The sequence below is a fragment of the Myiozetetes cayanensis genome, unplaced genomic scaffold, assembly GCF_022539395.1.
Source record: "Myiozetetes cayanensis isolate MyiCay16 unplaced genomic scaffold, myiCay2020 scf4, whole genome shotgun sequence".
NCBI classification, from domain to species: domain Eukaryota; kingdom Metazoa; phylum Chordata; class Aves; order Passeriformes; family Tyrannidae; genus Myiozetetes; species Myiozetetes cayanensis.
In genome coordinates this window covers 21,780,041-21,794,591 of record NW_026087631.1, presented here as the reverse complement: position 1 = coordinate 21,794,591, position 14,551 = coordinate 21,780,041, and the positions used below count along the sequence as shown (strand labels likewise).

The following is a 14,551-nucleotide window of genomic DNA, read 5'->3' as shown; positions in this document are numbered from 1 at the left end:
TAAATCTTGTTTAGTAATAATGCTGACAATGAGTGGGAAGAACTCATCCTAGACATCCTGGAAATCCTTCATATTGTGATCATATTCAGTGTGCCTGATATCCCCGTACAATGTCAGAATACCCAAAACTGACTCTCCAACAAGCAGCATGGATTAGTTTTGGAGGTGATAGTACAATGAACAGCATTCACAGAAGACTGGATAGGAGTATCCTAAATAATTTTTAACCCTTTATGAACATAGGCACAGGTTTAAGAGATGAAGAGAAACTGGGTTTCTGTCCAGGGGCTTCATGACAACCTGTAGGTAAAGCACTGGCCTGAGACAAAGATTCAGATTTCACCTTGAAATCAGCAGTGTACACAAAATCTTCTAAGAAGTGGTTGTGCACAGGCCTAATTGAACACCACTGTTCACAAATGCTTTAATAAAGTATAGCCTTTTCAATTCCGCCATGTCTGTCCACTTCTAAACACACACTAAGCAAATAAGCAATTTAGAGGTCATAGGGTGTTTTTTCTCTTCCTGAAATTCAGGAACTGCTTTATAGTTTAAAATGAAAGTTTGTGGGCAAAAATTAACAATGTAGACAAAATCCTGATGAAGATATAATGAAAGAGAGGAAATAGGAAGAATATGGACAATACTCCTTCCCATCATTCAAGAATGGTCACACTAATAACATTTGGAGGATATCTGTGAAAAAACTCCTATTACTGATCTGCTTTAAGGTCCTTCAGCAAATTCAAGACGATTATCTGGCTTGGGGAATTTTTTGATCTCTAAAGAAATCATGAATGTTTGCTCAACACCCCAGTGTTTAAAATGTCAAGAAATATCACTGCCTGTCTGGAGTAGTTTGTATCTTTCAAGGTGCATTTCTGTAGCAGTACTTGTGTAAGACCACAGGAGATTAACCATGCTGATAGCTGGGTAGGCTTTTTGGCCTAGATCACCTGCACTTGCTCTTTGTAAGTGGATGACCAACCACAACCTCAGTGGTGCCAAATGTTCTGAGACAGGGAAATTTGCCTCTCTTTGCAATGTCCACATAGTCTACCCATAGCTCAATTGCTTCTTTGAGGGCTCAGGTAGCACTCAGCAATGTCAAATTACTGAATTACATTAGCTGGAGAGTACTTCTGAGGGTCATCTAGTCCAAAACTATTCTCAAAGCACTTGTCAGTCAGGACTGGTCACAACTGCTGTGCCTGATACTTTCCACCAAAAGCAAAGAAGAGGGTGCTCTGTAGTTCTTGTGTCACAGAAGTGTAAAAACACACTTTGTGAAAGCTCCCCAAACCTTGAATCACAGGTATTTGAGAAAAAATGACTTTGCACACATTCAGGAGAAGTCCTGCAGATGACTACTGTGAACATGAGGTAATTTACAGTACTTTCACGCCACAACATTTTCTTTCCAACATTTATACGCTCTGTAGACCCACAGTACAAAAAAAGCAGTGATCATCTTTTGCAGTCTGTCTTTGCTAAGCCTAGCAGACCTGAACTTTGCATGGTCACTTTATCTTTGGGTAGAAACAGTTTTACTTCATGGTGTTAGAAACTTATGTCATGGTTATCTACCACCACCACAAGAGAATAACAACAATATCTCAGCTTCTGCTCCAGTGATGATACTAAGCATACTCTGATTTTTTTTTCTTACTCTGAATGGGGCAAGAATAATAATACAATGGTAGTTTCTAAGTAGTTCTCATGAGTTTTTTACTGCCACCATGATTTTGCTTCTGCTTACAAGTGAAGGACATTTCTCAAGAACATAAGGAAGTAACAGGCATACATAAGTAAATATGGACAGAGTAAAACCATGTGTTATTTCAGAGGTATAGGTAAAGTAATGCTGGCAGCTGTAAAAGGGTAAATAAAACAGGTATTGTGATACTAACATCAGCATGAGATTCTAGAAGTTGGAGTCCTGGTGCTCAGGTCTGCCACAGACATTCTCTGCACTGTGCATATCCCTTACCTCTCCTGAGCTGTCTGCCTACAGTTTGTCATTTTGTCTTCTCTGGTGGAATAAAGGGTTTATTAGCTTGGTCTCAGCAGCAGGTTAATGTAGTCACACAGGCTCTGAATGATAGCAGGCCTGCACCTTGCCAAGTCAGAGGGTAGGTGGAGGGAACCTACGTCTGCCCAGGGATGGCCACAGATTGAAACCCACAGCTGGTAGGACTGCAGCCGTGCTGGCAAATGTCTCAATCTTCAGCATGAAAGAAATCCATGGCACTGAAAGGTCACACCACACAAGTGGACATTCTGCTGTGACTTTCAGTCACGCAATGCTTCGTGTCAGCCGTACCAAATAATAAGCAGAAATGGCACACATGTGTTTGCATGCTTGCCAGGATATCCTGCCCACCAGCAGTTGCGGTGTACTATGCTGTATAATAATAAACCTGCCTTTTACTGCTTTTTCCTAAATATTGGCACAAATTATTCTGATGCATCCATTTTTAGTAAAACAAATTAATTAGCTGCACATGATCTTTTGCTATTTATTCTCTCGCAGAAAATGGGAAAAATTATTTAGGAAAAGTATGTTACATCCAAAATTAATTTAATTTCATTGATATGCTGTTAGTAGAAATGGCACTATTATAGACTGTAGTAAAAATAATATTTGCAGTAAGAATTATTAAAGCAGCTAAGCTCAGTGGAAAAAATAAAAGGACAAAATTCCTAGCATACAGGCATTGGAAAAACTTATCCCTTTTGCCCAGGAAACCTGACCCCATCAGTTGTTTTGATAAAGTGCTTCTTCCTACTTCTTCCTTCATTTTCTCTTTGATATCCTTCAACTATTGTGGCAACAAGATTATCGCAAATTACTATTACTACAAAATTATGCAATTTATACTTTTCCCTTTGATAACATTTCAGAATCCACTCAGTATACTTGTTAAAGTGTTTAGTGCTGTTTAGAAGGGGATAAATACTGATTTACATTTTTAACTGTCTTTTAACACAGAGAAGACACTGTCAATGTAAAAATCTGTAGGGAGTGGGAGATGGCTCAGAGGGTGGAAGGAATTATGTCATATTTAAGCCTGTATGATGTGTTTCCATAGAAAAAAGTTAAGAGATCAACAAATTCTCAGTTTAGTTCATAATAAATGAAGGTGGGCTAGGGTATTACGTTTCTAGGGGGAAGCATTAGCCCATATGTACAGAGCAGCCTCTGGTGGTCTAAGAAAAAATGGTAGTATTTATAACTAAGGATAAAAATATGTTTTTTTAAAAGAATGTATATACATATTTAGTTATTTTACTCAATTCTCCATTCAACACCTTAAAAAACAAGATGCTTTTAAAATGATTTGCTGGTATTATAATTGTTAAAATCTGAACAGTAAGTGTATTAAAATTCATAGGTATTCATTAGCACACTGTATAAAAGTAAATTGCTTGTGTTTCATCATTTCATAAAAGTATTATAGTCAATACTGATTATCAAGAAGTTTTTTCCTTGGTTTGTACCGCCAAAATAGAAAACAAATTTGTAGGAATGTTACTGAATTGATGACATTTTCTGTCTTCACTTGTGAATTCAGATACCAGATGTTTTCAAGAACAAAAAATTCTGTCTTATTACAAAACATATTAAGCAGGTTTTCCTACCATAACGTTTGACATGATGTTTATTACCCAGACCAAATCAGTCCCTTTAACAAGCTATAATGTATGCCAGAGAGTACATTATTTCATAGTTAAGGAAACTTCCAACATGAAACAACAAGTACTTTGATCTTTCAAGCACTATGCTAAGTTCACTACACACTCCCATGGTAATTTTTATTTTACTCATTTTGTACAAAAATAATGTGTAATTTGAGATTTCGTATTTTAAGACTCTGATTTTACCTATCTTGAGTCACTCAGCTTTTTTTTTCCGATGAAAATAAAGAAAATACTTAAAGACAGGGAAGAGTTCTATTTTTCCAGTTCTTGGAAAATCTAGCTGCAGAAGTGGGGAGCATCATCCAGAAGCTTTAATTTGTTCAAACGACATTTATTCATCAGACCATAACAGATCTCAGTGACCCTATGAGAACATAACTGAAGATATTTATTCCTGCTAGTTAACAGTCTGAAATAATTTCTACAACATATCTGGAGAAATATTTTCCTTCAAAGTTAGATTAAGTTAATGCCTTCTTGTGAGGATATATTTCATCTAGTCTCTCTGTACCACTTTTTCCTACTTGGTAAAGCTGATGTAAGGCTTGCTGAGATTTTTCAGAACTTTTTGATGAGATCACTATGAAGCCTCCTTAAGTATTTCTGTTGAGTGACAATATGTTTTATTTCAAGAGCCTAGTGAGTCAAATGTATGCTATTCTATACGGCAAGCAAAGGTTGTATCTGAATTGCCCTTCAAGATCACCCAAAATCAGCTCAAACCCAGCAGCCTGAAATGGAAGCAGAGCAGCACATTCCTGGGTGCAAGCAAATAGTAATCCTACAGACACAAGCATGGGAGGCAAGAAACAGATTGCAAATACGGTATTGCACCTCTTGCAACCACCTACAGACTTAGCAGCTCTGCCCAACAGAGTAAATGGAATGCTACTGACGGTCCAGTTTTGTTTCAGTAACTGATAGGCAAGGAAATTGCAGTAATTTGTCCTTCAACACACTAAAGTAGGTAGGTTTTTCATTCTCTTAAAAAAAAAAATCTGTACTAAAGTGTATTGAATAAAAAAAATACCCAAGGAATTATTTCAAAATAAAACACCAACCTCATCAGAAAGCCTGATTTCAACTAATTGGCCTGGGAAAGGACACCACTACCCACACTTTCACTAAAACGTATGCTACTTCTTTCCTTAATTTGAAGAAAATTAAATAAAGGAAAGATCAACAGTCATATTTAAGGCACAAAGCTGCGCAGAAGGGAAAACGGGATGGAGTCATATATTTTATGTTTCGGGGGTCAAACCTCCCGAAGCCAAATTTCATGCCTCATCAAGCAAAAGAGCCATGAGAAGGTGGAATTGCTAAAAAGGTTATCAAAAAAGGTTCACTTTCAACAAGGAAACACTGAACTTGCAGCTGATTAGACCTTTTTCTGGACAATATAGCAACCTTGTCCACTGGCTTCTTATGAACCAAGACTGGTTGCCCCTCTTAAGAAGCAGGGTCTGGAGGTGGGCAGAATAGCATCTCATAAAAAATCAGCAAACAGAAAACACAGTGCCTTGTTGGTGACTTTTAATATGTATATACATTCTTTTGTTTCCCACACTCAGCTATGAGATACTTCTCAAAAGACACAGTAATATTTATGGTATTAGTGATAATATTGCATCCAGGTTACCAACAGTTTTAACTAGGCAGCACAGCTGTATTTCTCCTAAAACATCCTAAACCACAATTAATAGGCACGTGTTAAAATTTAAGATGATTCTAACATGTCTTTTGCTGGATTTTTCTGTTTCTCACTAGAAAGACACATAGATTTTTACTGTTTTAACTTCACTGAGGAGTTTCTGACGTGTTTTATCTTTGAATGAACACACTAACTTTCATAATAAGGGTTTTGGAAATTGTATGACTTACTCTGGAATCTATAACCCATAGTATGTATATGAAGCAGAATGTGTCAAAGTGCAAATAATATTGTTTGTGCCCCCTGCAGAACTAGAAATCCTGGGGTAGCACTGTTATAACGATCCCATGCTGCTAGCATTACAAAGTGCAAAGGTTCATTGAGTCAGAAAAGGGCAAGGGACAGAGTTTCTTCATGATACCATTCTCAAATTATTCTAGCTTAAATATTTATTATGATATTAATAAGTTTCCTTCTTTTTCTGCCTTCAGAAATTCAGCTCAAACACAATGGATAGCTGCTCCTATGAAAACAATCCATTACAGGATAAATCTGCTACCACACAAGATGAACACTGGTATTTTCCACAATACATTATTAATTCAGCAGGTAATATGTTAAAAATCTGTAACTACTGTCTCCCCAGTATAAGCAAATAAAATATAGTAAATGCATACATGACGTGTGAAGCTAGCATGCTGCTTAAGCTTCATTACAAAGTGTTTCTTATGTATGTACATCTCTGTTTATAAAATCATTGTTACAAAGTCTTTCTTAAACCATTCTCTTTCTTGATAGCACCAGTGCGTTCCTCTGGGGTTTATTTGAAGTTTCCCTTTGAAATTACAAAGAAATGTTTCGTAACACTTCCAAAACATCAGATTCAATAAGTGACCAAAAATATCAATAGAATAAAGAGCCAGGAACTCTGTATAAACTCTTGAATGCCATCTCAGTAATGCGGTTTTTTTTTGTTGTGTTTTGTTGTTTTTTTTTTCTTTTTTTTTTTTTTTTTTTTTTTTTTTTTTTTTTTTTTTTTTTTTTTTTTTTTTTTTTTTTTTAAGAAAAAAATTAAAATGTTTATTAGCCAGTATGGACAATAAACATATGTATGCGTCAGTAAAGAAGGGCAAACAAAGCCAAAAGAAACTTACTCTAATATAGATCTGCATAGTTTCTTTTTCTTTTTGTGGATTTCGATACTTTTCGTAGAAGTCACGTCGCTTCTTTGTTTCCTTCTGGATTTTATCTTTTCTTTCTCTCTTTTCTGCAGGTTCATCTGAGCAATCAGAAGACAGCTGTATTTGGGCTTTTGTCTTCTCCACTTCAATATAGTTCTCATTGGGATTCAGAACTATTACACCATAGCCTTCCTGTTTAAGAAGAGAGAGACACAAACACACATACAAAAAGAAGGAATATGAAAAGGGAGATTTAATGCTTGAAAATTCCTTGCATTTACTTTAATGCTCTTTAAGACTTTTATATTTATTTCAGTAAGTTCACGCAACATAATTTATCAAAGGAGTTTTAAGAATATTCTGTCATTAAAGGAATATTGATGTGCGAATGTGTCTGCCTGTACTTAATGCTCCTATACACCCCTCAGCATCAGAAAAGTTGCCTGTTTTACCTTTAAAATAATTTAATATGTTGTTTTATTCATAAGCACTTTATATGACTTTTTCAGAAAACAATATGGGAACTAAAAGCAAAATATTGCTTTAAGAACTCTACATAATGATGAATAAAAAGCTTTATACCCAGCCAGTAAAAACCTTTAAAATAAAAAGGATGGAGAGATTTCATATATATATATATATATATATATATATATATATATATAAAGAGAGAGAGAGAGAGAGATTAAAGAAAGCATGTGAAAATTATTCACCGCATTTTAAAATAGTAAAACCTTTTGTCTAGCTGACAACAAGCATACCATGCAGAAGCAAATAGCAGCAGTAACAATGAATCAATACCAAAACTGATTCAGTGGTATTGTTTAAAAGTCAACTCTTTTATGGTGGGCCTGACTTTTTAGTGCATCTTTAAATCTGCTCTAAAAGTTCACTGGGATTATGTCATGTATTTCAACAAATCCAGAGAAAATTTGTGACCTGCAGGATGCTTTTGAGCATACCAGTTGCATTTTTGTGCCTCAGAAAATAAGCTGGTTGAAAAATATATGGATTTATGAACGAAAAATAAATCTTGAATAAAGAAGCCAACCACTACTTATGATTTTTAAGTGATGGTAAATCACAGAAAAATTGCAATATTCATGGAAGATATAACTGCAAACAGAGGGAGAAAAGAGAAGCACAAGCACTTAACAAATGAGTCCTTAAAGTTAACACAGGTTCCCAGTCAAAATCAAACCGTCATTTAAAAGTAAACTTTAATAAAGATCTGCTTTTTGGAAATGTCTATATTAATTATCTAACGGAACAGCTTTATTCCAGCTTTTCACTTGGTACTTCATTTTGCACTTTGGCTAGTCATGAGGATCAAAGAGGTCCCCTATACCTAGCTGCCCAGAGCAAACCAAGTCCACCCCAACAAAGGATACTTTATTTGGGCTTGCTTTATTCTAATCTGTAGAGCCATTCACCAACCTTGTAGTTCATTGTGGCCACTGTCAGGTAGACAGATTGTCACTCAGTGATTTTCTACAGTTGGACACACTCGACTAGTTATCAAAATCACATCTGAAGGGAGTTCCTACCCCTCGTCCTTGTGCCCTTCTTGAACGTCTGCCATAGCTTCTCCTCCCACCAAAAACCAAGTTAAAGGGCACAGTTGCACTCTGCTAAACAGGGTGAAATAGAGGCATTCAGGATACTATCTCTGCTGTAAGGGACATAGTCAAAAAAAGGTCACCATAGGCCAAAGAGTAAAACTGCCTTCTTGCTAGACACAGCACCATAACTGGGTCTCCTGTCACTTCATTCCTCTGCCCTCTCTGCTGAGTGAATTGAACTGGGATAAATATAAACAAACAGGCAAACAAATAAACAAACAACAGAGAACCGGCAAAGGAAAACAGAAAATTTAACAAGAAAAAATTTAAAATCTATCCACACCACTATCAGGGATGCCAGGCCATTTTAACACATAATGCTGTACTATGAACACATAAACTTTCCCAACTTGGAAAATTTCAAAGCCGAAAATTCATCACAGAGACTACAGCTTACAAACATTCCTAAACTGTACATCTCTGAAAAAAGGATAGTTTTTGAGCTTGGTATTGCTAGTACAGGATGAAGTTTTTGCAGTACTTGGCAGGTGAGTGGTTTTGTGGCTCTTCATCTTCTTGACCTGCTTGTTTTGAGCAGAGAAATTCTGTGTATTGATTTGTTTTCCTTTCTATAGAATGCCAAATGCAAAATTCATATGTTTATTACAGGTGTACAAGTGTTACAGGGATTTGAAACTGTGTCCACCTTAAGCTGACCACAACACAGACACACAAATCATCAGAGTGGAATTTGTCTTAAGTTATTGATTACGTAACTGAAAATTACATGACTCATTTGTTCAATTTTATGAAGACACAATGTCAATTTTTCACACAGACATCAACAGATGAAATATGATTCTATTTTTAAATCCACTATTTCATAAATCAATTAAAGGATTTTAATCAAATATCTTTTAAGCACTGTAGCATGAGTCCCTTTATATTTTTCTACAATTTCTCCCAGATAGCAGGCTTTTCCTATCAGTAGAATTAAAATAATTAAGTAATAACTGAGCTAATGTATTTTTTTCTCAATTATGAGAAAGCCTAAGTCTTTCTGTTAGGAAAGCAATCTCTTTCTAGACAGTTTTTCTTATGTAATATAGTGTATTTCCCTTTCCTTTGTACTTCTTCATCCTAAACTGCTACATGGAAACAATGGCACCACAAAGAAGATTTGGGTCTAACAATGAAATTTAGTGCAATAAGAAAATTAAAAATAAAGATAGAGCTCAAATGCAGTGAGTCTGAGAAGAGCGCAAGTCAATGCAAAACAGAACACCAGACCACTAATAACTAATCTTTAGCAAACTTTAATAATAAGCAAGATACAGTCTTTGGTATAACTGACATAACTGTCAACATAGACAAAAATCACTTTCATTAAAAAGTATCTTTTAAAATTAAAGCCCTGTTCATAAATATCTATTTGCATGAAGAACTGTATTCATCTTATTTCACCATATACAGTATCTTTATGCTGGAAAGTATTAAATATGCCATTACTGTGCATTACTTTGCTATTTGTTGATTTGGTGTTGGTGCATCTATACTAAAAAAATCAATTAAAATTATCATCTTCACCTATGATGAGCTTACATCATTAATAAAATGTAGCAGCCTCTGGCCTAAGTAAGTACCAATCATCTAGGAGGGTTTCTAAAACTTGCCACCATCCACTCCCTAGGATGCAAAGTTTTTTCATGGCAAAAAGTAAAACTTTAGGACACTCTCCCCTCCATCTCCATCAATCTTCAGCCAAGGCCATCACTGTACCTGTGATGAGACCTAATAATCAGGACTGACACTGACAAATATAACTCCTAGCCTCTAATCTACAAAATTACAGTTTTTCTCTCAGGCTAAAACACCCAATTAACATCTATTCCCCCTCACATTCTAATGCTTCAAGGTAAACAAAATTTATTCTACACTAACTGCTAGCATCCTCCAGGTTGCTCTTCTGGAGATAGAGGATTGCAATGATGAAAGGAAAGGCAGGTTTACAAAGTAAAGTATTGGAAAAAATCATGAATTTCAGTCACAATACCTTTACTACTAAGCCAGAAAAACGAAGAAGGACCTTTTCCATCATAATACATAAGCCAGAAATGAAACAGTATGTTCTGCCTCTTTCTGGAAGTTCAAGCAAGATGTTCGAAACATAAGGAATACCAAAATTCTTGCCTCTGACAGCAAAAGTAAAGTTAAAAAAAAAAAAGAACCTCAAAGTATTTGAGGTAAATTCCAAATCTTTTGAAATCTCCCCTGCCTGGCCACATGAATAATGAGCTGAAAGCATTCAGATCTGCATATTAATCCAGCAGGATGGGACACCATATGTGATGAGAGAGGTCAGAACAGGAGAGGTATCTTTTGACCTATGTAACTATCTTTTTGGACTGCAAGTGAGGGTCTGAAAGAGAACATTTTTGTAAGTTTTATCAATGTGAATTTTCAAGTTCAGGTTTCTATTTGGATGGATGGCAAAAGACTGGGGTTAATTCCCAGGGGAAATGCAACTCAAAGCGCTCTGTTCTTAAACTCGCCTGTGGTTAAAATGGACACAGCAATGTCCATTCATCTTTCCAAAAGATGTATGCTCTGTTCATTTCCCATCTTTTCCACAAGAAGGGTACATCTCTGTCACTGTTGCAACACTGTAGGTGCAACAGCAGGATGAGGTCATGACAACCAATCAGAAGTCACTAGTGAAGCGTTAAAGTAAACATAGCTGTTGGAGATGCAGCTCAGCTTGAAAAATGCCCCCTCCATTATTTGAGCAATTTTCTCAAGACGTGACCTGCGACTGAAATGCCTGAAATGTCAGTTGACTCCGCTTTCTGTTTCCACCCAATGTACATTTTGGCAACTGCACCCTGCTAACACTGCAATGTTTTCATCCCAGTTATACCTTGGCTGCCTGAATTCCAGCATTATGTCCAAGTGTGTAAAAATGCTGTGTTTCTGCCAAACACACACTGTCCCACTAAGTTCCCAACTTAAAATGGCTCATCAGGTTAGGCAGGAAAAGAAAACGTGCCACAAAAAGTTTTTAGAGGACCACCTGTTGTCTATTATTTTTACATAGCACTTACTCATAAATCATAACACAGGGTAATTAATCAAGCTGTCAAAGAGAAGGTCAAAGGTTATGTGGGAGAGTCAGAAGGTCATGCATGGGCTGATAGAGGTCAGGGTCACACTGCATTCCTCATTATCAAGTTGGGATGAGAGACGGCCCAAGCAAACAAAAGTGAAAGCAGATGGAGAAGTGAGTGGATAAAAAAGAGGAGAAAATTTCACAAACAAAAAGAAAAGTGAAAGAAGAATGTCAGTTGCCTTCTAACAAGGAAGAGAATAGAGTAGAAATACTTTGAGATGTTCTCAAAAGGTTGCACATAACACAAAGAAATTACAGTTTGCCTATTTAAACATACTTAATATAACCTTCCATCCAACCTTTTTGCAAATATTAAGCGACGCTGCAAAATGGGCACCGTAGTTTAGGTTCAATTTCACATCTGAGGTCAGTATTTTAAAGGTGAATTAGACATAAGGAACCTATTACTGTGGTGAACGCAGATAGATATATATAAAATTGCTCCTAAATGTTTATGTTTATTCCTGTTTACGGTTAGAACCAATATACGTTCAATAAAAAAGTGATAACCCCCTTGAATGATATATTAAGACCCGTACTTTCATATACACAAATCTTTAAAAACACAAAGCATCATAAAAGTCCTTCTAGATGATAAAATATTCTATCATTACACTGACCTGAATCAGATGCAGAATAGTGTGCAAAATTAGCTGTCACCCTTTCCTCAAAATCTTTGTTAATCTCATTTTGAATGTTTGCAGCTTTATCAACACATGCATCAATGTCAGCTCCTTGGTTACTGAACCGCTGTACTTGGAAGAAGATATAATTAAAATGTTTTGGCACAGAAAAGGTGAAATTGTATCTTCTCCTGTTCCCTGAGGAGTCTGTAAAACATGTAGGATATATTGACAAACACAAACCCTTGTCTAGAGCCCTGACATCCCAGGTCACCAGACTGCTATTTATTTCAAAACATTCACTTTACACTCATCCAAACTGTCGCCTGCTGTGCAACTAACTTTTAATGGATATTAGAGCTATAGAAACAATAAACTCTTCATTTCCTTTCTATTACTGCCTTCTAATTTGTCACTGCATTACATCCGTATCTATTTGCATGCAGCACTGTATTCATCTTATTTCACCATCCTTATACTGGAAATTATTAAACAAGCCTGACTATGCTCTACTTTGCTATTTGTTAATTTGGTGCTAGTGTAGCTACACTAAAGAAATCAATGTTCATGGCTACAAAAACTCACCAGAAAAGCTGTTCCAACATTTTGCGTTTACTGCTGAAGTTTTGAAAATAATTAATGTTTTACATCCATCTGGAATTACTAAATATGTCTGCATGTTAGGTCTGCAATCCTGTTTTATAATGTTGTTCCCAAGGTCAAGACTGAATAAATACATCCATGAATTATAAAGATTTTTACTTCCTCGGTTGTGTACTGTATTCTTTATAAGGAACTTCTGTGCCTTTACAAGCACTAGTTTCACTAGGATTTTCAGCAGAAAATTATTTCTCATGGCAAGTGAAACACAAGAAACTATGGGATAGCATTAACTTAATTCTGTGAATTAACAGAAGAGAACTATGTTCAGGTTCAACTACTGCTTAATAAACATCAGACCCACCACCTCTCCCTGATGTGAGATTCAGCTATTTGGAGAAATCAATGGAAGCTGAATGGAAGCGCATTTACCCCAGCCATGCAGGCAGGATACTGGGCTGCAAATAATCTGTCCACAACCGCCCAGGCTGCAAAATCAGCTTCTGCTTTTCTTCACTAAGTGTAGACAGCTTTGGGGTCCATATAACCTGTGAAAGAACGAACCCACCAGTTTGCCCCCAAGACATCCTATAGGAACCCCCTCTGTAATTCAAGTCTGTACTCTAAAAGTTTACCCTGTCATGCCACCCCACCCCCCGCCCTAAGAAACTATTTTACTTTCTTTTCCAACAAAAATTTCAAATGCTTCAGAGAGGTACAAGATTTAAAACAAGAAGCCTGGGCATATTCCATTTTTTCACTAAAATTTTAATTAAAACATTATTTAATTTAGACAGAGTTTACCTTTTGAAAGTAATGCGCCAAAAACAATGTAAATAAAATAATTTTAATAAAGCCCACAAGTATCAAGTAATTATTGGTTCTAACGTATCAATAGACACCAATATCTTCAACAAACACAAACCAAAGAGAACGCCAGTTACTCTCTGAAAGTTACGTTCAAATAAGGTTCAGACGCAAAGCTGGATTGTAGGATTTTAAAAAATGTTTCTATGGTATTTCCAAGCATCCCATTAGCTGGTAGTAAAAATTCTCAACTAAAAATTCATTTTTCAATATACTTTGCCTCCTCTCTGAGAATGTCACAGTATGTCTTAATTATTCTCATTAGCACTTCATAATAAATATACAGCAAATAGGTTTTAAGTATGTATTTTCTATGCAACACAACATGAAAAAGTAACTAAATTTATTCTACAATAAACCTCATTTCTTTTGCTTTGGTAATAGTGTGAAATCTTTTTGTAAACTTTTTTTATCTTTCTGAACTGTAGATATTCTTCTAATGGGCTCAGAGGTTTGTCTGGATTTGTAACATATTTAGCTTGCAGAAAGGCAGCCCAAGTTGCCAAGTTCTTCTACTTTACCTTACATCTCCAAGAATTTATATGTATTAAACCATTACAGAAAAAGATTAAATGCCAATCTCTTGGAAGGTCTGTATTTCAGTACTCTAAATGAAAAATGCAACATGCACATAAGTGTTTTCTGCAAAATCTTGAAGTTATCAAAGTCTTGAAAGACAACTCCCATTTAGTGTTTTGTGATCAGAAAGCCTGTATCTCAATGACAGGAAATTCAGCTGGTTCAGCTGCATGTACTTAGTCATTCCCTGAGAAAACAGCCAATTGTAATCTGTCAGTAAAGTTTCTCATTTGTACCTATCTTCAACAAACAGGTGCAATTCAGGACATTGATGTTTCTTCCTTCTCTCTGAGTGACCTAAGTCAGAAGACCTTCTCATACTTCTGCTAAAAAATTTTATTACTTATGAGTTATATTTTTTCATAAGCTTTTAAATTAATAACTCATTAAAATTTAGAAATATGCAAAACATGATCTCACTGGGTCAAACAGCTGTGCTGGTAAAATTATGACTGTGAAAGTCCCTAAAACATAAGAATATTAATAATTTATATTATCCATTATATGGCAAAAACTTTTTAAACAGGTTAAGGGACAGATTAATTTTATAATCACAAAATGCTACACTACCTCACAGTAACAAATCTTTTCATCACCTGTGACCCTTCTGTATGCAAAAA

General features: G+C 35.8%; 1 protein-coding gene across 8 annotated transcripts in view; it reads right to left on the bottom strand.

The window, feature by feature from the left end:
• FAM172A (family with sequence similarity 172 member A) overlaps nucleotides 1-14,551 on the bottom strand; it is a 262,527-nt gene that overhangs the window by 124,277 nt on the left and 123,699 nt on the right. For all 8 annotated transcript variants that reach the window (XR_007630537.1, XM_050329324.1, XM_050329323.1 and 5 more), the window contains one exon: nucleotides 6,508-6,726. Coding sequence is in view for 7 of the 8 variants with exons in the window: in XM_050329324.1 (XP_050185281.1) it covers nucleotides 6,508-6,726 (219 nt within the window). In the remaining variant the exon portion in view is untranslated. The remainder of the gene's footprint in view (nucleotides 1-6,507; nucleotides 6,727-14,551) is intronic.